Source organism: Anguilla anguilla, chromosome 13 (genome assembly GCF_013347855.1).
Source record: "Anguilla anguilla isolate fAngAng1 chromosome 13, fAngAng1.pri, whole genome shotgun sequence".
In the NCBI taxonomy this organism is placed as follows: Eukaryota; Metazoa; Chordata; class Actinopteri; order Anguilliformes; family Anguillidae; genus Anguilla; species Anguilla anguilla.
This window is the reverse complement of record NC_049213.1, coordinates 19465907-19489650: the sequence shown is the minus strand read 5'-3', so window position 1 is coordinate 19489650 and position 23744 is coordinate 19465907. Positions and strand designations below refer to the sequence as shown.

Sequence of the window (23744 nt, the reverse complement as noted above, 5' to 3'; positions counted from 1 at the left end):
CTCTGATGCTTATATAATTATACTGCCCTTAGTTGGTTCAGATATCACCATGTTTGGGGTTCCAGAAATAGTGTAAAATGACGCTCTGGAAAGTAGCACAAACTAAGTTACTGCTCATTTTTCCAGTGCAGACAATATTAATATGCAGGCTCACCAGGGAAGAACAATGATTGATGATATGAGATTGTGTTAGTTTGAATTTGCATGTTTTCAGCCAGCTGTAATTGAACAATGTGCTTTTCATGTTTCAAACATTCTCTACCATCAAGTGGATGATGTGCTATCACAGCAGTGGATACATGTCTTGTTTTGTCCATTTGGTTTTCTATGGCTTTCATTTTGAATTTTAATCAAGGATGCACCAAGACTCCAACAGGTGTATTAAAATGCAATTTTTCCATGACATTACCAAGCTCTTACACACTTCAGTGCACTGCAACAAGCTCAGTGCTAATTCACCTCTAAGAGAGTTAAATGAGTCTAATAAGGGTCAAATTCTTTCTATCACAGAACAATGTACTCTCCCAGAATTGATTTAACATGGAACTTTTTGACCATTGCATAAAATTTTATTCACACCTTTTTACCTTAGTATTCAACAAATATAAATAACAGTATTAAAAATACACAGCGGAACAGTCGCTGAATATGTTCTTATTGTTTGTAAGAAATCAGAGGAGCACGTGTATCCACCGGTGCGACCACCACAAAAGTTTCCAGCAGGGTCTGCTGGTAGCACACTGCTGCCATATATGGTAAAAACAGCACATGGGCATAGGGCTGACCCTGAAGGTAAGGTCTGCCTGCATCCTGTAGAGAGAGAATATAACAACTCATGCCTTCAATCTGAGGATCTTTACTGTGTGTGTGTGGTGGTGGTGGTGGGGGCGCATACTGAAATACTAACACTAGTGTAGAGCAGACTGCTTCTACACAGGTTCACTGTATTGTCCTGTACAATAGCACCAAGTCCTTAAGTTGTACACCCCTCCAGTCTCTCTCTCTCTCTCTCTCTCTCTCTCACACAACATACAATGGCATGCAAAGGGAACATCATGCACATTGACAGACAACTGCCGTAGTCAGTGCATGTGTTTGTAATGAAACAGCACTGCAGGGATGAGGGTCTAAACATTCATAACTCTTATGAACTTCTGATGAGATACTCATCTCTGTATGCTTTAACAATGTGGCCAATCAGCTTTCAGCAAAGGGGACCAAAGACCAAAGAGCTACAGAAAGAAGTCTGCCCACGCAACTTTCCAGTGAAGTGGCCCTCACAACAATTCACTTTCCTACTCACAAACAACTGTTGTATTTCATTTGCTAGGTTCATATGAGGTATTCATTAATATGAAACTCTATGCGAACAGTTATTAACACAGAACACATTAAATATTAAAAAGAAACTATATAAAAGGCTTTTTCATTGTTTGTTGATACGGTATTCAAATCCAGTGGACACTATATGGACACATTCTGTCATATTAAAAATGTTGCACCAAGTCAATATTGTATTTCATACACATACTATTTTCACAAATATTCAAAAATATATAAATAAATAAATAAAACAAAAATAAAAGTATTTTGTTCCCCATTTCACACTTTTCCCCATTTCACTCATTTTTTGAAAAATCCTTCCTCTAATCAAACATATGTACACATGTAAAACATACATATGTATCAACACATGTAAACAGCTGCACTAATCTATTAACATGTTTTATAAGCATGGCTGTCATGGTGTGCTGATAAGGAGTTCCTGTTGTAGCTGTACTGCTGTGTTCAGGGAGCAGTCTGTGGCTGGGGGGCTAAAGTCCTGGGTCTCTATACGAATCTCTGAGACTGTATTGGCTGGAGAGGCAAAGGGAATGGGGGGACGTCCCTGCATTCTGCGCTTTGATTCGTTGCCCTTGGATCCTTCTGCTGTCAGTAACTGGCCTCACCAAGCCCCTCCTCATCACTCCTGTCTGGCAGGGCGTCCGTACCAAAATAGCGATCCCCAAAATTCCCTGCAAAAAGAGATACCCAAAAATCAGTCAATGTCCAATGTGCGACACCAATCCAGGATGCTTTAATGGAACACACACACATACACGCATGCACACAAATGCATGCACACACGCACACACGCACACACACACACACACACACGCACACACATGCACACACATACATATCAGTGGCACCGGTCCCTAGTCTCATTCACCCATGCCAGGGATGATGTGGAAGAGCTCGTCCACGCTCTTGTCGATGGCGGTGGTGATGATCTTGACCTGGGGGAAGGCGTAGGCCACTGAGTGCACCCCCATCTCCGCCATCAGCAGAGACACCAGCAGGATCCTGCCCTCTTCCACGTCATGGTCCTGGGGAGACATGCCACTGTAACCCACTGCCTTACGCATCCCTTAGACATTCCTCACGCAAACTTTACCCACCCCTTTCACACTCCATACACACTCTTTACACACTCCCTAACACATCCCTTACACCTGTTACAGACTCCCTCATACTGTTTACACACTACATTACACAGTCATTACACAACTGTTAAATATACATACTGTTATACATACACAAGCGAGGACGAGGATGACGTTCTTACTGGTAAAACTGTTTCCCACTCAGAGCGGCCAGATTTGGCAGCCACAGCGCAGTGAGACTGCTGAAGAAAGGGCAAAGGCTAGAGGGGTGGGCAGAGAGCTGGCAGCTCGCCTTGGCAGAGTGGGTGGCAATTGGGGCTGAGTGTGTGGAGGTCTGGGTGGAGTGGGGGGGGACACAGATTGTGGTGGAGTTGGGCGGAATTGAAGCGGAGAGGGCCTGGGTTTGGGGGGGAACTATACAATGCAGGGCAGGGTGCAGTGTAAAATTGGCAGTGTTTGGGGCGGAACTATACAATGCAGGGCAGGGTGCAGTGTAGAACTGGCAGTGTTTGGGGCGGAACTATACAATGCAGGACAGGGTGCAGTGCAGAATTGGCAGTGTTTGGGGCGGAGCTATACAATGCAGGGTGGGGTGTTGTGTACAGATGGTGGGGTTTGGGGCGGACCCACCAGTAAAACACGCAGAGCCATCATGGCGGCAGCGCCAGTGGACACTGTGCAGTCCATCAGGATGACGTGATCCTCGCTGATGTCTTTGGGCAGGCGCAGGTAGTGCAGCTAGGAGGATGCAAGTACAGATGACGGGGAGGAAATGCTTTTAGGCAGAAGAGAAAGAATGACAGGCAGGGGAGGAGTGTGGGATGGCTAGAGGAGGAGAGGGAAGCATGACATCACTGAGGTCTTTCAGCAGGGGGTGGTGGGGGGTCATGATCATGCAACAGTGGAAAGAGAAAAAAACTTCAGAACCACCCAATCAGTCAACCAGTAAGTCAGTTAGCCAGAGCCTCATATCTTTCTCATTCTGTACTTGCACAAATATAACACACGATTCAGTGTGTCCAGTGCTCCTCTTACGTCTCTTGATCCATGCAGGCAAGCAAGTCCATGTATATAGCACGGCATTTTATCATTATCTCATAATAATTTCTGTAACCAGGGAAACCTCCACTGCTAACATTATACATGTTACTCATTTTTACCACAGTTACAGATACACATACACACACAAGTCAGCTAAAGTGTTTCACTATGGGAAGTCATGGTAGAGCCCTTCTCAGCATTGGAACTCACAGCCAGCGGACTGCACACTCCCTAACCAAAGTTCCCTGACCACTGTACCCTGTGCATACATGTAGGAGGAGCAGCTCTGACCCCTGAATGGGTGTGGGCGGTACCTCCGGTTCTCCTGAGTCCTGATTCGTCTGAATCAGGATTTTTCCAATCCTGCAATCCTTGCAGACAGCCCTGAGGGCAGGTTCCATGGTTTCTCCTGCACGGAGGATGGACACGCCCGTAATCTGCAACCAATCAGAGCTCATGATGTCATCACGGCACAGTTCCCATGAGGTTCCACAGTACAGTATGTTAGCTTAAAATAACAAATACATTAACTGTTTTTTTAATCCCAATGTGAACTGGCATTAACTAATGTAGTTAGATAACATGAATTAATGATGTACAAATATATTAACAAAGCTGTACATATTTACTTTTAAAGTTAGTAGTTAACAACTACATTAGTTAATGCCAGTTCAAGTGACCATTTTGTAATGTGTTACCATACTTTCTACTGCAAAGAATCCTTGTAATGAAAGATAATTTTTTTAAAGAGAAACTCCCAAATATCTTTTACTCAGCCTGCTGGACCAGTGTCAAACGCTGGTTGATTTGTGCAACTCTATGAAATTCTACTCTAGAAATACAGATTTCTGAGAAACAATTCTTCTGCTTGTTGTTCTGTCTTTTTTTCAATAGTTTTGCTGTCAGGCCTTTCAAACTATACTAAGGAAACACACACACACACACACACTGCAGGTGTGAGACTCACCCCCTTCCCACAGAAGCGCCGCCCCTCATAGTCCTGACCCTGTGGAGTCTGCACTGTGCTGGTCTGTACATCATGGGAAACACCTATCACCAAACACACTAACACAACCAGACTACAGCACACCACAATGGAGCTGCACTCAAACTAACAGCCATTACCCCACTATGAACAGTCTTAGAAATTATTTATTCAAATCAGTGATAATGACTCATTAACTCAGTGAAAGTTCCTAGAGAAGCTGACAGAGAAGCTACCAATTACCAGCAGCCTGAAAGTGAGGTTGTAAAGCACAACCTTCATTCACACTGTATCATTTTCACACAAAATACAACAAGGTCACGAGGCTTGTGCCTGCTGTGAGACAATCGTGTTTGTAAAGTTTCCACAAACTGTTGTAGGGTGCATGGGTGTTCTCACAATGAAACTGATACCGACACTCACACATGAACACACACAAACACAAACGCACACACAAGAAAGCTCAGACACACAAAAACACACATGCATAAAAACACACACGCACACACCTGGGAGGGCAGGAAAGAAAGAGCATGCTCAATTAGCAGGCGCATCAGTCTCTTGGAGTAAAAGATAAACTCATCACGGGTGGTTTCCTTATCCCTGAGAGAGAGAGAGGGACGAAAACGGGGTGGACTTAATGAGAGAGAAAGGTTCTGCTGGGTCCTGTGTGCTGCAAACACAGGCCTACTCCCCCTGACCTGGGGTCAGTACAGAGGGTGCCTGACCTGAGGAAGGTGTGCATGCCCCTGACCTGGGGTCAGTACAGAGGGTGCCTGACCTGAGGAAGGTGTGCATGCCCCTGACCTGAGGCGTGTTCTCCAGCACACTGAGAGTCTGAGGAAGAGGCTGGGCCTGGTGAGCAGAGGCCAGGACTGACCTGTTCCCAGGGCAACCCAGAAAAAAAGAGGGAGAGGAAAAAAATTACTGCTATTATACAATTATTATTATTATTATATCATTGTTGTTGTTGCTATTATTATACAGCTTCTTACTTTAACCGTTCTATTACTACTACAACCAACACTTGGACAATAACAGTTGATTGCCGCATAACTTCATTTTCTAGAGCTCTGCATCACATTAAGATGGTTTTTGAAAGTGCTGATTAAAGGCAGGCCATGCTGCTTATCAAGTTTAGGGGAACATGATTGCAGTGTAGCCTTTCTTAAAATTATGAGGACCTCTGCGTAATAACTGCAACACAGATCCTATGCACAGTGGCATTTGCAGTGCAGACACAGATTGCTAGGCGAGCTGTTAGTCTTTATCCGTGCAGCATGGTGATGATGCAATGACAACGCTGCCGCAACGCTGTTGCAGCACTCCAAGAGGAGGGAGAAAAGCAACGAATGGGCAAGGGAAGTGAGAACGTTACTTCACCTGACGCTGAGCTCCCGCTGTGTAGATGCAGAGAGAGAGACAGAGAGACACAGACAGAAAGTCAGAGAGTCCGAAGTAGAGTCGGACGGTGACCAAAGGAACGTTCCGGAAACGGAGACAGACATTCAGCATCACTATCCATCCCCAGTCTGCTGACAGCTGATAAAGAGACCAGAACTGGGGTCTATTCCCTTTCGATTCAGTCAGTTCAGGCAAACGGGAGGCGAGACACCCAGCTGTTAATGAGGTATGCTTCAACACTCTCTTTAATTCATTTGTGGTTAGGGAAGGTTGGGGTGTTGTTCAGAGTGTAGATGTGTGGTGGTTAGGGAGGGTAAGGGTGTGGTTCAGAGGGTAAATGTGTGGTGGTTAAGGAGGGTAAGGGTGTGGTTCAGAGAACTGGGTGTTGTTCAGAGGGGGTATCTGGAGAGACTCTACATTGCCGCACACATCTCCCCCATATCAGGGGTGAAGCACCCTCTCACTCACCTCCTCCAGCTGGCTATGGACATGCTGCACAATCAGGTCAATGGCCACCATGTTATCACCCCCTGCAGCACAGTGAGAGTCACAACCTCTTACTGACAGCACTCTGCTGCACTCTGGTGGTGACAGGTTCCCATGCAGTAACACATAGTTCAGTAAGCACTGCTGTTTGCTTATTCCATTTCCACATCCAAAAACCCATGAAAGCAGGGAACTACAAAGCCTGTCTGTACATGTATGTGTAATAGACTTTCATATAGAAGACAGTGACTGATTTGTATGTATGTGTGTGTGTGTGTTTGTGTGTATGTGTGTGTGTGAGTGTGTGTGTGTGCATCTGTATGTGTGTGTGTGTATCTGTGTTTGTGTGTGTGTGTATCTGTATGTGTGTGTGTGTGTGTGTGCGTGTTTTTGTGTATATGTTTGTGTGTGTGTGTGTCTGTGTATCTGTGTGTGTGTGTGTGTGTGTGTGTGTGCGTTTTTGTGTATATGTTTGTGTGTGTGTGTGTGCGTGTGTGTGTGCATGTTTTTGTGTATATGTTTGTGTGTGTGTGTGTGTGTGTGCGTGTTTTTGTGTATATGTTTGTGTGTGTGTGTGTGTGTGTTTTTGTGTATATGTTTGTGTGTGTGTGTGTGTGTGTGTGTGTGTGCGCGTGTTTTTGTGTATATGTTTGTGTGTGTGTGTGTGTCTGTGTATATGTTTGTGTGTGTGTGTGTGTGCGTGTGTGTGTGCTTGTTTTTATGTATATGTTTGTGTGTGTGTGTGTGTGTGTGTGTGTGTGTGTGTGTCAGTATATAAGTGTGCGTGAATGGTGGGCAGGGCCTCACCACGTGGCACTACGATATCAGCCAAGCGCATGGTTGGTTCGATGTACTGCTCAAAGGCAGGTTTCACAGACTTGTTGTACTGTTTGATAACGCCCTCAATGTCTCGCCCCCTCTCTGTAATATCTCTGCGTAGCCTGCGGACCAATCGGATGTCAGAGTCCGCGTCTACAAAGATCTTCATGTCCAGGAGCTGAGAACAGGAACACACACAACACAAGAGTGTGAGGTAGAGTAACACATACTCACTCACTCACACACTCTCACACACACACACACACACACAGTGAGGGCAGCTACATGGTGATGACTATAATGGAAAATCATGCATTCACCTTCTTACCTGCAATAATTCCTTATCTGAAAAAGACATGATTCCTTCAAAAATAATAACGCTGGCCCCATATACGTTTTTCTGTAAGAGGGAGAGGGAGATGGAGCAGAGCAGAGCAGAGCAGAATGGGGACATGAAATAAGATGTGAAAATGGAGACGGATTCAATGGGCCTCTCTTGAATTGTTCTTACATTTGCTCTTAATAAAGGTGGAGATGAAAACCCAACATGGGATTCATGAAACGTGCAGACCTTCGATTTTGTGCGTATACCAGGTGCATCAGAGGATGAATGGCACTTGTTTGTAAACTGAATGTAGGTGCCTGTTCATGTTGAGTTGCCATAAAAGGCACCTGCCACCTGCAGGGTCAGGTGCCAACATCAGCCATTCATTGCTTTCCACAAATGCATCTGCACTTCATATGCATTGTCAGTTAAGGGACAAATAAAGTGAAAAACAAAAGATATTTCAGGGTTGTCAGCAGAACTAGGAGGTGTAGAATTTAAATGAGTTAAACAGTCATGAAACCACGCAATGATTTCTCACCCACTCTTTCTGTCGGCCATGTGTGGTGAAGTCATACATCGGTATCTTCACACTCTTGCCCTGTTTGAGCTTGCGAATGGTCTGCACCAGCAGGTCAAAGTCAAAGGCATTCGGGTGGTCAAAATTGTAGTCATTACTAGCAGCCAGTGCCTCCTCTTCTGGAGAGAGAACCTGGGGGCACACAGGAGTGAATCCGAGTCTGAGTTACAGTCTGAATTAGAATCACATTCTGAGGCTTAGCCTGTCTGTTACTCAGTGTGAATCAGAATCAGAATAGGAATCAGAACAAGAATAAGAAACCAAACTGGAATCGGATTCAAAAGAATAATCGTAAGAGAATAACCCAAGGCCGAGAAGTTTTCAGAGAAAAATCTCCAGTCAGCAGAATGTTCAGGAAAGTCGCTTTGAAACCACCATGAATTAATTATAGCTCTGGCAACAATAACAATACTGATAACAATAGCAACAGCTTTAATGGCTAAAATAGTCCATGGTGCATGAGGCCCTAGGTTTAAACCAGGGATTCAGACCGATTCAATTTTCCTCTAAAACTTTGGAAATAACAATGAGAATCAGGTAAGATCTTAGGCTGAGTACAGGTTAGACCCACTGCAGTAAGACACCGCAGTGCTGTATTTACTGAAAGAGTTATGATCTGGACAGGGTGGCTTTTGGAAAAAGCCTTCTGGGAGTGTAAAACATGAAGTCTTGCTATAAGCATATGGCCTACATCTACCGTCCTGAATCATTCGCATATTGTTATTTAACTGGCCTGACTAGTAAATCCTAATCCTGTGATGTTCTGTGTAAGGACCCACACGCAGACCAGGGAAATCCAAAAAACGTTGTCTTTAATCAGTCCGAGGTTCGAAGCCAGGTGATCAGAGAGAGGGCGGTGCCGAATCGAGTTTCCAAAAGAATAGTGAAAAGACAGGCAAAAAATCAAAAACCAGGAGATCAGAATGGCGAAGGTACAAAGGGACAGGCAAAAGAGAAGTCAAGGCAAAGCGAAGGTCAAACCAGAAGCAAACAAAACCAAAAGGGGCAGGCAAACTCGAAGTCGGGCAAAGGGGTGTCGCAGGAATCTCGATAGACAAAGGCTTACTAATAATCGGCACAATGAATTCGATCAACGTTCTGACCATGAGCTGGTGGAAAAGACTGACATTTATACACTGGGGAAGGTAACAATCAAGGAGGGGTTAAGTGAGTGAGGGAGGAGTAACAAACAACATCCAGGTGAAGAACATTAGGAAAACTAGTTCAATGACAGGGGACTGACAAAACGCGGACTGGAATCACATAGACAACAATGATAATAGACGGCCTGGGTGAAGCAGGTAAAACAAGTGCAGAGAGAGAGAGGTGCAGTTAGAGCAAGAGACAGGTGCAGGCAATTGCAGAACTCAGCGTTAGAGCAGGCTAGAAAGAAAAGGGGCGGAGCTACAGCGCAGCATGGAAAAGGGGAGACTGGTTAATGTATTAGTATAGTGATCTAAACTATCAAAAACCCAAAACTAATGTGTGTTAGTCCATTAGTAATATTCACATGTTAGTATATTAGTGAGGTTAGTACTTTACAATCTATAAGTTAGTAGGGATTAGTAGAAATTAGTAAAACTAGAAATAGGCAGGAAGTAAGTAAAGCGAGACTGGAAAGAAGGGGGGAAACCACGAAAACCCGGAACCACTCGAATAGTGAAATCACACAAGTACAGGGGAGTGAAGCAGCTCAGGGAACACAGACACAGAGACAGTACTGGGGAGACAAGTGACCGTGAATACAGACTACAACAAATCCTTACATAGCAATGAGGAAAGACATTCATTGAAGCTGTCTCTTCTACCTACACCCCCCCCTCCTTCCTCCTCCCAATTAAAAATGTAAAAAATTTTGTCTTTTGGCAGATATTTTTCAACAAAGTAACTTACAAAAAGTTCATTTCACATGGCCTGCAAACAGCACTAGGGCTAGAGATGCACAGTAACAATCAAATCAGTAGCACCATCAAGGGCCATGCCTCAAGATCTACCAGGGCCAGAGAGAGAGAGCCACTTCCTACCTCACTCTTCCTCCCTCCAGCACACAGCTCAAACTGAAATCTCATTAACCCCTTCCCTTGGAATAGATGCTTTAGTGACACAAGGGCTATAAACAGACAGGAAGTGCGACACTAGTTAGACTTCAGGGGGTGGAGCCTGTCCCAACACCAATGGAATGGAACAGCTTCTCCTTCTGAACAAAGACCAGGTTCATGGCAGGGTCTACAACCCTGTAATCTTCAGATCCATTCCCACCACAGTAGTCAGAATTGTGTTTGAGTCATTTGTTTGTTTTGATCACTACACAGAATTATTTGGAGGATTTTTTGCCATGTAAAATCACAAATGCATTTACATTGATGTCCCTGAGTAACTTAAGGAAAATGTGAAAACAAATGCTTAATTTTAAAGATTAGGACAAACATCAGATGTAAAAAAAATGAACAAGACCCGGAGATTGCATGTGTAAAAAATGCTCTGAAAGAGTTTGGTGAAATACAGCAGGGATCTGAACTCAAACCCTCTTGGTTTCACATGGACCATATGTGAGGGGTGTTGGTCACCAAGTACACCCACCACTCACCTTGTAGAAGGAGTCCATGGACAGCAACACCACCCAAGGTACACCCAAAGCCTCAATGATCTTATTGGCCACTGTGGTCTTCCCTGAAGCACTGCCACCACAGAGTCCTGCTCAGTCCACGAAAAACAACTTCAGGCAAATCTTTACATGCTGTCATCTAATGGAAATCACATTCATTCAAAAACTCATCATAATTTGCCAGCCAATGAAAGTCACCTTTGCTGAAAAGCCATGTGCTGCCAACCAATGAAAACTCACTCATTAAATATATGTATAATAACTGCTTATAACTGTTTGTCAGGTGTTCATTAAGATGTTCAGAAAGAACATCAACTACTGTCTTCCATCCATTAATCAATCAATCAAGCAACCAATCTACCTGCTTGTCTGCCTGTCTACTATTTAGTCTGTATTACAAAGTTTACTATGTTTAGGCCATAAGACTGTATAAGACTGTGTGTATCCTATACACAACTATGCATGTGTGCAGTATAAGGCTGTAAGTGCGTGCTGTATTAGACTGAGTGTGTACTGTCAGTTCATGGCAGAATTGGGCTTAATTCTGTGATGTTCTGTGTAAGGCCCCACACGCAGACCAGGGAAATCCAAAAAACGTTGTCTTTATTCAGTCCGAGGTTCGAAGCCAGGTAATCAGAGAGAGGGCGGTGCCGAATCGAGTTTCCAAAAGAATAGTAAAAAGACAGGCAAAAAGTCAAAAACCAGGAGATCAGAAATAGCGAAGGTACAAAGGGGCAGGCAAAAGAGAAGTCAAAGAAAAGCGAAGGTCAAACCAGAAGCAAACAAAACCAAAAGGGGCAGGCAAACTCGAAGTCGGGCAAAGGGGTGTCACAGGAATCTCAATAAACAAAGGCTTACAAATAATCGGCACAATGAATATGATCAACATTCTGACCATGAGCTGGTGGAAAAGACTGACATTTATACACTGGGGAAGGTAACAATCAAGGAGGGGTTAAGTGAGTGAGGGAGGAGTAACAAACAACATCCAGGTGAAGAACATTAGGAAAACTAGTTCAATGACAGGGGACTGACAAAACGCGGAATGGAATCACATAGACAACAATGATAATAGATGGCCTGGGTGAAGCAGGTAAAACACGTGCAGAGAGAGAGAGGTGCAGTCAGAGCAAGAGACAGGTGCAGGCAATTGCAGAACTCAGCGTTAGAGCAGGCTAGAAAGAAAAGGGGCGGAGCTACAGCGCAGCATGGAAAAGGGGAGACTGGTTAATGTATTAGTATAGTGATCTAAACTATCAAAAACCCAAAACTAGTGTGTGTTAGTCCATTAGTAATATTCACATGTTAGTATATTAGTGAGGTTAGTACTTTACAATCTATAAGTTAGTAGGGATTAGTAGAAATTAGTAAAACTAGAAATAGGCAGGAAGTAAGTAAAGCGAGACTGGAAAGAAGGGGGGAAACCACGAAAACCCGGAACCACCCGAATAGTGAAATCACACAAGTACAGGGGAGTGAAGCAGCTCAGGGAACACAGACACAGAGACAGTACTGGGGAGACAAGTGACCGTGAATACAGACTACAACAAATTCGATTTCAATTCAGTCAAGTTCAGTAATGAAGTGAAATTTTTACTAAAAAATCAACTGATTCATTTTAAAAATCCTCATTGGATGAACAGGAAGGCCCATGTTTAATGATCAGCCCTGGTGAGGTCACGCACCGATGACGAAGGCGTCCTTGGACTGAGCGCCCTGCTGGTTGTACCACGGCGGCCGGCCGGCGGTGTAGATGGTTCTGGTGCTGGTGCGCAGGAGGGGCGGCTCCGGTGTGCCCAGGCTGCTGCTCTTCCTGCGGGGGGCGCTAACGGGCAGCAGGAGCCGGTCCAAAGCCTCCTCACTGCTCCCACTGCCAGGAAACAAGCACAGGACAAAAATTAAAGATAACATTCAACAAAGTTAAAAATTAAACAATACGTTAAAAAACAAAGTTAAGTAATATAAAAGAAGAAACAAGCATAAGCACAATACAAATTGAGTAAAATATAAGCAAATAAAAACATACAATTAGATAAACAACATAATATGCAAATACAAGTAAAATGATTTAATATATCATTTAAAATATTGGGGTAGGGGGTTCTCCATCTCTGTCTATCTTTTAAGGGACCTGAATGATAAAAGGAATAAAAGACATGGCCACCTGTGAGTGACAAGTAATCCTCACTTTAAGTATTTATAAGTTATGATCCCCCCTCCCCCACCTAGATTTCTGCCATGATTTTAAACATTGTGTGTTTTGAAACCCTTGAGGTTTCTGTACATCACCAGATTCAGAGAAAATAAAGGAGATGGTGGTTAGGATGAGAAATAGATTTATACCCCTTATTCTCATTTGCAAGGTTACCAGATTAGGGGGAGTGGATCTATGCCCCTAACTCCCATTGGGAAGGTTTCCAGACAAGGGTACGAGTTTTACCCAATGCTAACCACCCATTAGTCCCTGGGATTCAAACCTGTGACCTCTTAGCTACAAGACCAGTTCAAAAACCACACCTTCATCAGCACCATTTCAGTGAAAAAGGGGCAGCAGTTACAGGTAAACAACTGAAAGGCACCCAAGCAAAATATCCCTCTCCTGTGCCTGTGCATCTAACAAGAGAGATAGTTTCCTGTGCGATTGTTCTTCAGGGGTTTTATTCCTAACCTACACTACACCAAAAGATCTTCCAGCAATTAAACCTATTTCACTCACAGTATTTTTATTATTTGACTATTTTTAAAGAATAATAATTATATATGGCTGCCAAATTATTTAAAAAGAGCAAGTCCTGAATTGAGACAGCATGTGTGGTGTGTTTTTTGGTTACCACTAACACTTGAAAGTCCAACAGTTCAAATAAGTAATAAAAAACGACAATACACATGAACCTGTTCTGCAGGCCATAATTTCAGGGCCAAGACCTCAAAATGTCCTTCAGAATTATTACAGTTGCAGCACTTCAAAAAATATATTTAAACAAATTATTATGTACAAATCATTTCCACGTTATTATACAGCACTGTTGTATCTATGACAGTAACAATATTGCAAGTGACACTACTGTCCCGGCCAATGCTGTGTGGTTCACAAGCCACACAAGTGGCCTGCATGAGTGAGCAGTAGCAACAGCAGCAGCCCTGTCTGAGGGGCACATGAGGGAAAGGAAGAGTGGTAAAGCTTACCTGCCCTCTGCATTCAGAGACCAACGCCCCAATATTCTGGCTCCTGAATACACGGGCTGAGAGGCCATGGTGAGGAGCCCCTACTCTGGCTTCAGTCAGTGTCTTCAGCTTATAATATCACAGCACCTGGCACACCTACCTCCCTGGCCCCGCACTGCCAAAGACCCAAACGGGTATGACTGCTGGCACTGCACCACTTCCAATATTTTACACAAACACACATCAGCACCACTCAAAGAGGCTATGCTTCTCCAAATGTTCCACACACACACAAAGTGGCTCTCCTCCGCAGGAAGAGGAGAACGCTTCTTCTAACTGCCTCTTATTTTGCTTTGTTTTTGTTTGTTTTTTTGTTTCTTTTGTTTAAGATTGTTGCTCTGCCAACTATCAGAAGAGGGTAAGCTTACTCCCAGACTAAAGAGAGTCACTAATAGCAGTTGAGCAGCTTCTGCTGTAACGTCACAGCAACAACACGCTACTTTATTACCCACAGCGCACAGAGAGAGAGAGAGAGAGAGAGAGAAAGAGAGAGAGAGAGAGAGAGAGAGAGAGAGAGAGAGAGAGAGAGAGAGAGAGAGAGAGAGAGAGAGAGAGAGAGCTTCTCAAAGGTTCAAGTATATGTGCATTTAAGGCCATTGCAAAGAAAAACTAATTTCACAAAAACTTAAAATGTATTTGCTAATCAAGTCTATAATACTGGAACTTATACTTATGCAAATCTCTTAATTCAGTATAGTTGTGTTGAGCAGCAAAGGTACATTATCTTGTGCTAAAGTGTCTTCATATAAATAGTACCAGTAAGTCAATTTGATCCAGTGAATACATTTGGCAAGACGTATTTACCGGATAAACTAAACACATTATTTCAGTTATTCACACCCGTTATTCATTTGCAAAACATGATTACATTCACACTAAGCTTACTATGAATTAAAATAAAATAAAATAAATATAAGAGGAACTTCAACAGAATTTTGCCTATTGTGACAATGCAGGCCATTGAAAAATGTATTGATTATTCTGCTGTACCGGTTTTTGGTTAATCCACAAGGTTCATTTGTTTATTTACATTTTACCTAGATAAATATGCATTATAACCGACGTCAAGTGAAATAAAGCAGTAGAGGCAACCTACTCACGAATATGTTTGAGAAATAGATCTATGTCGTGGGAGTCATTAGGCTTTTGTGGACAGGCACTTCCGCTGCTCACTCGGTTTTTACAATCTATCGTCCTTAAGTGCTCACGCAAGTAAACTAATCCCATTAAAGGATTGTTTTGTGACACAGATGGTAACAAGTAGTTTGAACGCAATTAAACTCCAATGCTTGGAGACATTGTTACCAAACAAACTGTGTGTTCGGAAGTGTATTAAACAGAAACACAGAGCAAACAAACAAGCATAAATAAATGAATAAATAAATAAATACCACTGCGATAGGTCTGACGTAAACAGAATGCACTACATGAGCAGCAGTCAATGCACTGAATGAGCGTAATACCACGGGGAGACTCTATTAGCCTATCATTAATACTGTAGCCTAAATAGCCTCGCACTCAGTAACCGTAGACCTACAGTGCAAATAAATAAAGTAAAATGTTGCATAAAGGCGCAGCTATAAGTGACATCCTACGTCACATGATACCCTATGTAAAATCAAAATTAACAGTCAACTCTTATTGCACTGCCGCTGTGACTTTATTGATGACCGTTAGTTACAATAAATGTAAAGGAAAACAAACAGCAATAGATCCATTTATCTTTTTTGCTAACGTTTATCTTAAAGGTAGCCTATGTATTGCATATTTCCTTTTTGTGTACCTGTCCGACCGCGAGGCAGCTTTCTCCCTGCACTCCATTTCCCTGCTGGCGACGGACATTGTCAGTGTCACAGATCCGTCTTCCAATCAGTTGCCTCTACTGTTAGAAATGTGTAGATTGGGGAGTTATGTTCAGGTACCTGTCCGCGAAGCAGGCGGTTTTCTGCCGCGGGTATCCCAAACTCCCGTCGTCTCACTATCCAATAAATGAATAGATGAGTTCCATAAACAAGGAGTGTGCATAATTATGAGTTTGACTTGCTAATATGGCTTCGGTAATTCAGTGACAGTCCATCATAAGAGATGTATTATCAATGCAAATAATATGTTGTGGTGTGATGATCCAGAGAAAGGGTGTGACTATCCAGGGAAAGGGAACTACTCTTAATTGTTCATCCTGTGACATTAGTGTGCACTTAATTATATGACGTTCAAATATGTACCGCACTTTTGGCAAAAGCCAGGTGAAATATAGCTTTTTTAATGCTTAAAAACATTGATTTTCTGAATTGACTCTCCATGTAAACACAATTTACAGGGATTATACAGACAACATACACTGAGATATTATATATAATTTACATATTGAGCCTAGGGAGCTGGCAGATGAATAATTCATAATTTGATTTAAAGTGATAATGTGAATTTAATTGGCCTTATTGTGGATTTTGCCATCCCATAATTCAAATTCCTACAGTAAAAAAACGTAAGAGTCATGACTTATAACTACCTGGGAAGCTGGTCTTCAAGAATGCAGTGGAGTATGCTGAAAACAGTTTTATTTTATAATTTTATGGAACTTTAGTGAGAGCTGTCTCAAATGCAGCACTCACTACAGAGTTCCAAACTACCTCTGGATACAGAGTTCCAAACTACCTCTGGAAACAATGTCAGCACAAGAACTGCTCATCAAGAGCTTCATGAAATGGGTTTCTATGGCTGAGCAGCTGTACACAAGCTGAAGATCACCATGAGCAATGCCAAGCGTTGGTTGGAGTGGTGTAAAGCACACTGCCATTAGACTCTGGAACAATAGAAGCAGGTTCTCTGAATACTTTTGGAAATGTAGTGTATATATACAATATTAGAAATATATAGGCTATATTTCTGTTTGCAAGAGATCTGCTAGACAAAGACTCATGTTCCAACAAAACAATCACCCTAAGCACACAGCTAAAGCTTCAACGGAATGTCTTAAAAACAACACAGTCAGTTTTCCTGGAGTGGCCCATCCAGGGTATGAATTACAGGGGAGCCAGTGGGACCCCAGCCCCTGCAAGAGAGATCTGAGCTCCATGGTTTACATATAAGACACAAACTTAAAAATATTGCTAAAAAAGCAGGTACTTGAAAAGAGCAAGTCCTGAATTGAGACAGCATGTGAGGTGTGTTTTTTGGTTACCACTAACACTTGAAAGTCCAACAGTTCAAATAAGTAATAAGAAACGACAATACACATGAACCTGTTCTGCAGGCCATACTTTCAGGGCCAAGACCTCAAAATGTCCTTCAGAATTATTACAGTTGCAGCACTTCAAAAAATATATTTAAACAAATTATTATGTACAAATAATTTCCACGTTATTATACAGCACTGTTGTATCTATGACAGTAACAATATAGCAAGTGACACTACTGTCCCGGCCAATGCTGTGTGGTTCACAAGCCACACAAGTGGCCTGCATGAGTGAGCAGTAGCAACAGCAGCAGCCCTGTCTGAGGGGCACATGAGGGAAAGGAAGAGTGGTAAAGCTTATCTGCCCTCTGCACAGCTAAAGCTTCAACGAAATGTCTTAAAAACAGCACAGTCAGTTTTCCTGGAATGGCCCATCCAGGGTATGAATTACAGGGGAGCCAGTGGGACCCCAGCCCCTGCAAGAGAGATCTGAGCTCCATGGTTTACATATAAGACACAAACTTTAAAATACTGCTCAAAAAGCAGGCCAAAGATTTTTTTGCTATTACAGAGAGTATTTTGTATCAGATTGCTATTGTAGACCATGTGCGTGGCATTATTTTTGCTGGTGTATCCAAACTGAGTTTCTTGTTGTATAAGATATCTCTGTAGCACCCTCCCCTGTCAGGTATTTCCTTTTGATGATTAACAAATGCTGACCTCTGGATGAGTGTGTGCTGCTCATGTTTATGGGGTTTCCTGACTTCCATACCCATGGCGTCACATCCTCTGTTTACACATGCAGTATAAGTCTGTGAGGCTCAGTTGGGGTTGGACATACACTACAGATGTCTCTTAAGATTTCTTCCCTTCGGGGAGTTTGTTCTCGCCACCGTCTGAGTGTTTTCCTACCTACTAGGGAGTTTTTATTATTATTTTTTTTTTACTTCAATTGCTTACTTTTTGTATGTTCAGGACTGGTTTTTTGCCCAATTGTCTTTCCATTACACCTTTTGACCGTATCTTTGCAAAAAACGCCATACATTTAAAATTGAATTGAATACTTTCACTCTCGATTTCAAAGAAGAACCAGTGCAAGGATGGGAGGTAAGTTTTGTGCAATATTCTGTACATGCAATCCCTGTGGGTACCAAATTAGTTTTGTAGTCCACAAGGGTGTTGTATTAGGGAGTGTATCCAAATTTCTAGAAGTTTCTATTCAGATACAGTATGTCTCTGTAGCACCCCCCCCTTGCTTTTTTCTAAATGTGCACTTGTGCGCAAGTTTTTTTTTTAGTTATAACATAAGGAAAGTTAAATGCCTAAGCTAGGATATATGTGTTTCAGTGTGAAGAAGTATTCATGTACTCTATTTCTAATTATGATTGGATCATTTAAGATGTGTTAATGTAAGATTCTTTATACAATGGCACATACTGGTGTTCAGGAAATGTTTTATACACTTTCCTGGGCAAGGGCTAGGTCTAAGTCTTTGTCGGTGTGTTATGCAAGTACCCCTCACTGCAGCCTGTGGGATGGGGCGGGGTGGAATGTTAAAAATTTGGAGGGGGGGTCGTAATGGAAGATGATCCCTATCTCAGACTGGATGTCTGCTAGTGGCTTGCCATATTCTCTGCAAGCTAGGTTCGACTAGAAGTGATCTTAAGGTTGAAGTTACATCCAATTAGTCTTTTCAATTTATTGTATATAGTTTAACACATGTGCTGGCTAGCATGCCTTCAATGTAAAATCATTAACCTATAGTTGTTACAGTTTGAAGATTTAATCAGGGACACAATGTGTCTGTGGATGTTTTTTGGTGGAAATGACTGGTAGTGATAAATAAAGCACCTTGTTTATTTCTTATTAAAATTTAGTTTACAGAACATTATGTAGTTTTGCTTATACTCACCTCAACGTCAATTTTACATAAAAGAACACAAAAATGCAAGGAGGGACGTAGCCTGCAATACTTCAATACACCTAAAACTTCACTTCTTTTTCATAAGTTACTTTTTTGTAGTGCTTCATTTCTTCAGTCAGCAAAGGGATCGGTTGACATTTATGAAGATGTATGTAAAAAGCACATGGGTTCATTCCATATTGTAGAAAAAGAAAACAAATCACACCTCATCCCAATTAAACATCCCATCTAAAAGAAATCCATAGATGCCTTATACTGGGGTCACACCGTATTTCTGTTTGCCTATGTGCAGAATATTAGAAGAATTATTGTGTGTTCTCAAATGTGTCGGATTGACCAACAATAGAACCAGATTTGCCTTTGAAAACCACAATGACATTTCCCTAAATTTTGGCTGTTTCTTCACCAACAGTATTGGGTGCTGAGAACACACAAAGCACAGAGCACACAGCGCTGCTGTTCTAATACATTAGAAACACATTTCAGAAATAAACGTTATTAGCAGAATTACCACTTCATGTCATACTTCATTCTAATGACAAAGATGATGGTTCAGGAGGTGAAAGGGAAAGTGCACTTTCTGGGGATGGAAATTTTCTTGAAGGACAATGTGCATTTGAGGGTGAAGTGAAACGGTAACCGATGAATTCATGCTATTCTCTCTTATGGCTTGTGTAATGAAATACAAATGTTACTATACATTCCACTACTATATTGACTTTTATAACTATCAAATATAACTATTGTTTTATAGGCATTACAAAGCCTACGGTTATTCTGAATATGTGTTTGAAACACTGGGATTCTGTAGACTGTCTGTCACCTGCTTCAGTAGCTTGTAGACTAATCATTCAGTTCATGTCAAAAATATACATATAATTAGTAGTTGTATGCAGAGTTATTTATAAAGGTATTTATTTTTGTTTTTATCAGATAGTTATATATAATATAAATTAATTGTATTTAATAACTATTGTTAAAAATAGTTATTTATTGTTTTAATTGCTTCCAGTGTCATCAAAATAAAATAAAACTGTTTTATTTAACCATTTCAGGTCTCTGAATTTCCACCAGGTTCTCTGCTGATATTTTTTATACATCATAAAGCAATGGTAGGCCTATGTCCTATTGACATGGCTCTATGATGTGATTACTTCATACAACCTATTTTTAATGTAAAATGACATACCTGCGCTGTGATTTTGGAGATATATTCAAGTGAACACTTATTTTAGTAAGTGAAAATGATTTTTTCCCTCCTAAAATAGGGCCTACCAACAAATCCATATGATATCCAGGCCCAAACTTTCCAGATTGGGACAAGTCATTAGTTGCAATTGGGGTTATCAGTTTGAATCAGTTTAATCTGGAAAAAAAGAGTAGTGAAAAAAATGTCACATAGCAAACTAACTTACTTTTACTTGCTTATTTACTGCTACTTATACTACTTGTTTTTATACAGAAAATCTTCAAGTTTACATTGAAGAAGCGTGCAACTTCATTGACAACATTGACCAACCACTGGATGTCGTGATTAATCCTGGCTTCTATGTGGATGGCACTGTCTGTGCTTGTAAGGGGGGAGTGAACCAACCGGGCAAGCGAATCCCCAAGGTCGGGGCCAAAGCAGAGGCGGGGTTCGGTCGTGCCAAAGTGGAGGCAAGCGTGCTGGGCGCAGAGTTGCGGGGGCCGAACGCCCAAGCTTCAGCTGGGGTCTCTCCAGTGGCGGCAGTGGCCATGGTGCGGGCTGAGCTTTTAAGTGCTAAGTGTTCGCTGGGACCTGTGCACTTTAAGGGCGGAGCAGGTTTCGACACGGGCGGATCCCTGGGATTCCACGGGATGGAGGTTAAGTTCCTGGGCTGTGGCTTCACGCTGGGCCGGAAGAACAGCCTGGCACTCTTCGGCAGTGAAGTTGGATTCACGCTGCCCGCCAAAGTGAATGCAAATGTAGAGTATATGGGAAAAGAAGTCCTGGCTTATCCAAAAGAATAAAGGGGTTACATTCTAACTATGACCTGCTATGTCTGTGGTTGCTATGTTGTCCTATGGATAAATGGCTGGTCCTCGTGGACGAATGATATTCTTTCACCTGTGTGTTGACATGAGGTCTAGAGCATAGAGGAACTTTTCCCATCATGTACTGATTAAGTCAGCTTGAAGTGAAAGTCTTTCCCACATACAAACCTGCTTTCACATTTCTGAACCAGAAACTGGTTTATGGTACCAGATAGGGTGCTATACTAAGAGAATTGTACAAAGACAGGTCTTGTCTGACACAATGTGGCATTAAGAGGGTAAATTATCCCTCATTAGACATGTCATGAAAAACAATGAACAGCTCGTTATACTTCAGAAATTGCAATATATTGTCAGCACATGACTCAAAACAGCCTGACACATGACCCAGAAACAAAAGTAGGGCACTGATTACAAAAGAAGTCAATGCACTCAAAACCATATTATCATTTATCAAAATCAAACCCTGTAAATGTGTCAAAACAACACAGAGTCTTAAAACAATTATCTCATACCTGCCTACTGAACAGAGGTCTGTGAAATGAACAAAGCTAATCTTCATCCAAAGGGCTTTATGCATTTGGTCTAATGAGATTGTGCTATTGGCATTGTTAAAGTAAAATACACAAAAATGTATTTGATGTAATTAATGTAAAAAATACATGAACATATTTTAAATTGTAGTTATAGTTATAACATGCAACAGTATCACACAGCCACCACTGATGAGTAGGTTACAAAAGTTTTGTTTTTGTTCCAAACAATTTTTATTTTAAAAGATTTCTCAGGAGCATCAGTATTTTCATCTAGAAGGCAACATGGTTGCTGAATAGCCAGTCCAGTTGAGGCACAACTGTTTTCCAACCATGGTACGGTTACTCCTAGGAAACCAATTATAGATCATAATAAGATATATGCCTATTACGTTATCACTAGAGAGCTTTCTTGGGATTGGGGAAGGTTTGAATGGAGGATATTTAAAGTAATTTGAAAAAAAAAACGGAATATGTTTGGAGGTATGAAATTAATTTTACTATCTGCACCATCATACATCTTTATGTTTAGCAAAGGGTGCAGCAAGGTGAAAAAGCTAACGTGGAAGGACGTTGTTTGGGAGGCACTGGGCAGGACACGTCCCTAAAGGCAGGTAAGTTCTGTTATTTATCATGAAGTCCTTTTCCTGTGGTGATTTTTCCCCTACCAGTAAATATGAATGAATTCTATCTGAGCATTGAAATGAGTGAAATCAAGTGATAGTGTGAAGGCAGCAACCACACATCTCTGCTCCTCACCATCAGAACCTTGGTCCTGCAGTCCTATGTCCAAACCACCCCACAAATGTGCAGTATTTTCAGGAGTTCACCTGCCATATCTCCACCTGCTCACTTGTCAAGTCCTGAATGCTCTGAAATCATAGAGTCATAGGAAGGTACACACTACCACCGTGCATAGATGTCTGGCAATAGCACCATGTCAAATTTTTTACACTAAAAAATGAGGCCTGAACAAATTTTTTTTTACATAAAATTTTTTATTGTGTTGCATTGCGATTTATATGAATTTAATTTATTTACAACTGCCATATTTATTATTAACAGAATGTTTTCAAATCCAACTACCCATAAATAAAATTTTCATAAAAATCAGTCCCAGATCTCTGTATAGCTGCATTGTGACAATGCCCTTGTAAAAAACACTATTCAACTAAAATTGAATTGAATAGAATATGAGCAGCTCGTCAGTGTTCAAGGAAAGGAATGGAGTTTGTGCATCTGCGGTCAGTTTGTGAGTGGAAGGTGTATTTTTATGGTTAGATAAAGGTGTGTTCTGCCGTCAATCCAAAAGGTGTGTTTTGTGGTCAATCTGTGTGTGTAAAGGTGTGTTTTTGCAGTCACTCTGTCTGTATAACCCTTGAAAATGCCCTTGCTTTAGCCCACTGAGAAGTTGGCTGATGTCCCTGCTGGGATAGAACTGAAACACATTGGCCACTGTTAGCCAAAGCACCCTCAAAGCAGCCTGCAGATGGCTCTCCAGTTTTACTGGCTGCGTGAATAACTGGTGCTCAGCAGTTCCCCTGTGGGTGGCCATGTTGGCAGCAAGGTTCCTCTCATTGCAGTCTTTGATGGAATGCTCATGACACAGCGGACAAAGGATCTTTATTCGGGTGACTTTAAAAATAGGAGGACAGTGAGGAAGGCATCATAGAGGTGTTCATGTTCTGCTCATTACATGGGTTAAAAGCTCAAAGGCTCTGTACGCTCCAGCGCTCTCAGTTTTTTGGGTAAGCCCTTGTTTGTAAGTGGTCCATGTTGGGATTCCTCTCGTGTGTGACTTTCTCTGCAGTTGGGTACTAATTTATTTATTCCCCTTTAACAGTCGGGCTGAAGTACCCGGGGCTACTGTTCTGTGCAGTACACACTGCTGTTCGCTGCTGCAAATCTCACCCGTTCACATCACTGTGAGCCAGAGGCAGCCCCTCTATTGGATTCCCAGCACTGCTTTCTTTACATCAACAGGAGGCTATAGTCAGCCAATCAGCAGTTAGAAAAGATACAAAAGAGCGTCTTTTCTCCAGGGCAGGGCAGGGGCCATCTGACCCGAGTGCTTCCTCTTAAGGGTCCTGGATGGATAGGGCTATGACAGGCTGCCAAAGGAAGCTGCAGAAACAGAGGAGAGAGAGAACAAAGAAGCCGTTACAGAAATAGAATACACAGCAAAATACTGTAAATA

General features: G+C 42.0%; 2 protein-coding genes across 14 annotated transcripts in view; both read right to left on the bottom strand.

Moving 5' to 3' along the window:
* Positions 1–1081: 1081 nt before the first annotated feature.
* Positions 1082–15866, bottom strand: LOC118210686 (uridine-cytidine kinase-like 1). 11 transcript variants are annotated; one of them, XM_035387058.1, is made up of 15 exons: positions 15680–15866; positions 12357–12541; positions 10654–10760; positions 8028–8198; positions 7490–7561; positions 7150–7339; positions 6325–6386; positions 5836–5852; positions 5234–5332; positions 4962–5055; positions 4435–4497; positions 3782–3904; positions 3057–3164; positions 2213–2369; positions 1082–2015 (listed from the first exon to the last, which is right to left on the bottom strand). In XM_035387058.1, the coding sequence occupies exons 1-15, from the start codon at positions 15736–15738 to the stop codon at positions 1933–1935; spliced, it is 1590 nt and encodes a 529-aa protein (XP_035242949.1). In that variant the 5' UTR covers positions 15739–15866; the 3' UTR covers positions 1082–1932. The 11 variants fall into 11 exon arrangements, with proteins under 11 accessions (XP_035242949.1, XP_035242948.1, XP_035242952.1 ...); XM_035387057.1 differs by lacking the exon at positions 15680–15866 and adding an exon at positions 13858–14101; XM_035387060.1 differs by lacking the exon at positions 15680–15866 and adding an exon at positions 13858–14101 and having other exon boundaries at positions 1914–2015; positions 2180–2369.
* Positions 15867–21340: 5474 nt separating this feature from the next.
* LOC118211956 (sterile alpha motif domain-containing protein 10-like) overlaps positions 21341–23744 on the bottom strand; it is a 23690-nt gene continuing 21286 nt past the window's right edge. For all 3 annotated transcript variants that reach the window (XM_035389568.1, XM_035389567.1, XM_035389569.1), the window contains exon 6: positions 21341–23671. In XM_035389568.1, coding sequence (XP_035245459.1) covers positions 23549–23671 — 123 coding nt within the window. In that variant the 3' untranslated portion in view covers positions 21341–23548. The remainder of the gene's footprint in view (positions 23672–23744) is intronic.

Excerpts from the sequence above, each read along its gene's own strand:
- LOC118210686 (XM_035387057.1), bottom strand. The coding sequence starts at position 13,925 with ATGGCCTCTCAGCCCGTGTATTCAGGAGCCAGAATATTGGGGCGTTGG. Across the intron at positions 2,370-3,056 it reads TGGCTCTGCGTGTTTTACTG|GACCATGACGTGGAAGAGGG; the intron begins GTGGGTCCGCCC and ends ATGTCTCCCCAG. Across the intron at positions 2,016-2,212 it reads CCACATCATCCCTGGCATGG|GGAATTTTGGGGATCGCTAT; the intron begins GTGAATGAGACT and ends CTCTTTTTGCAG.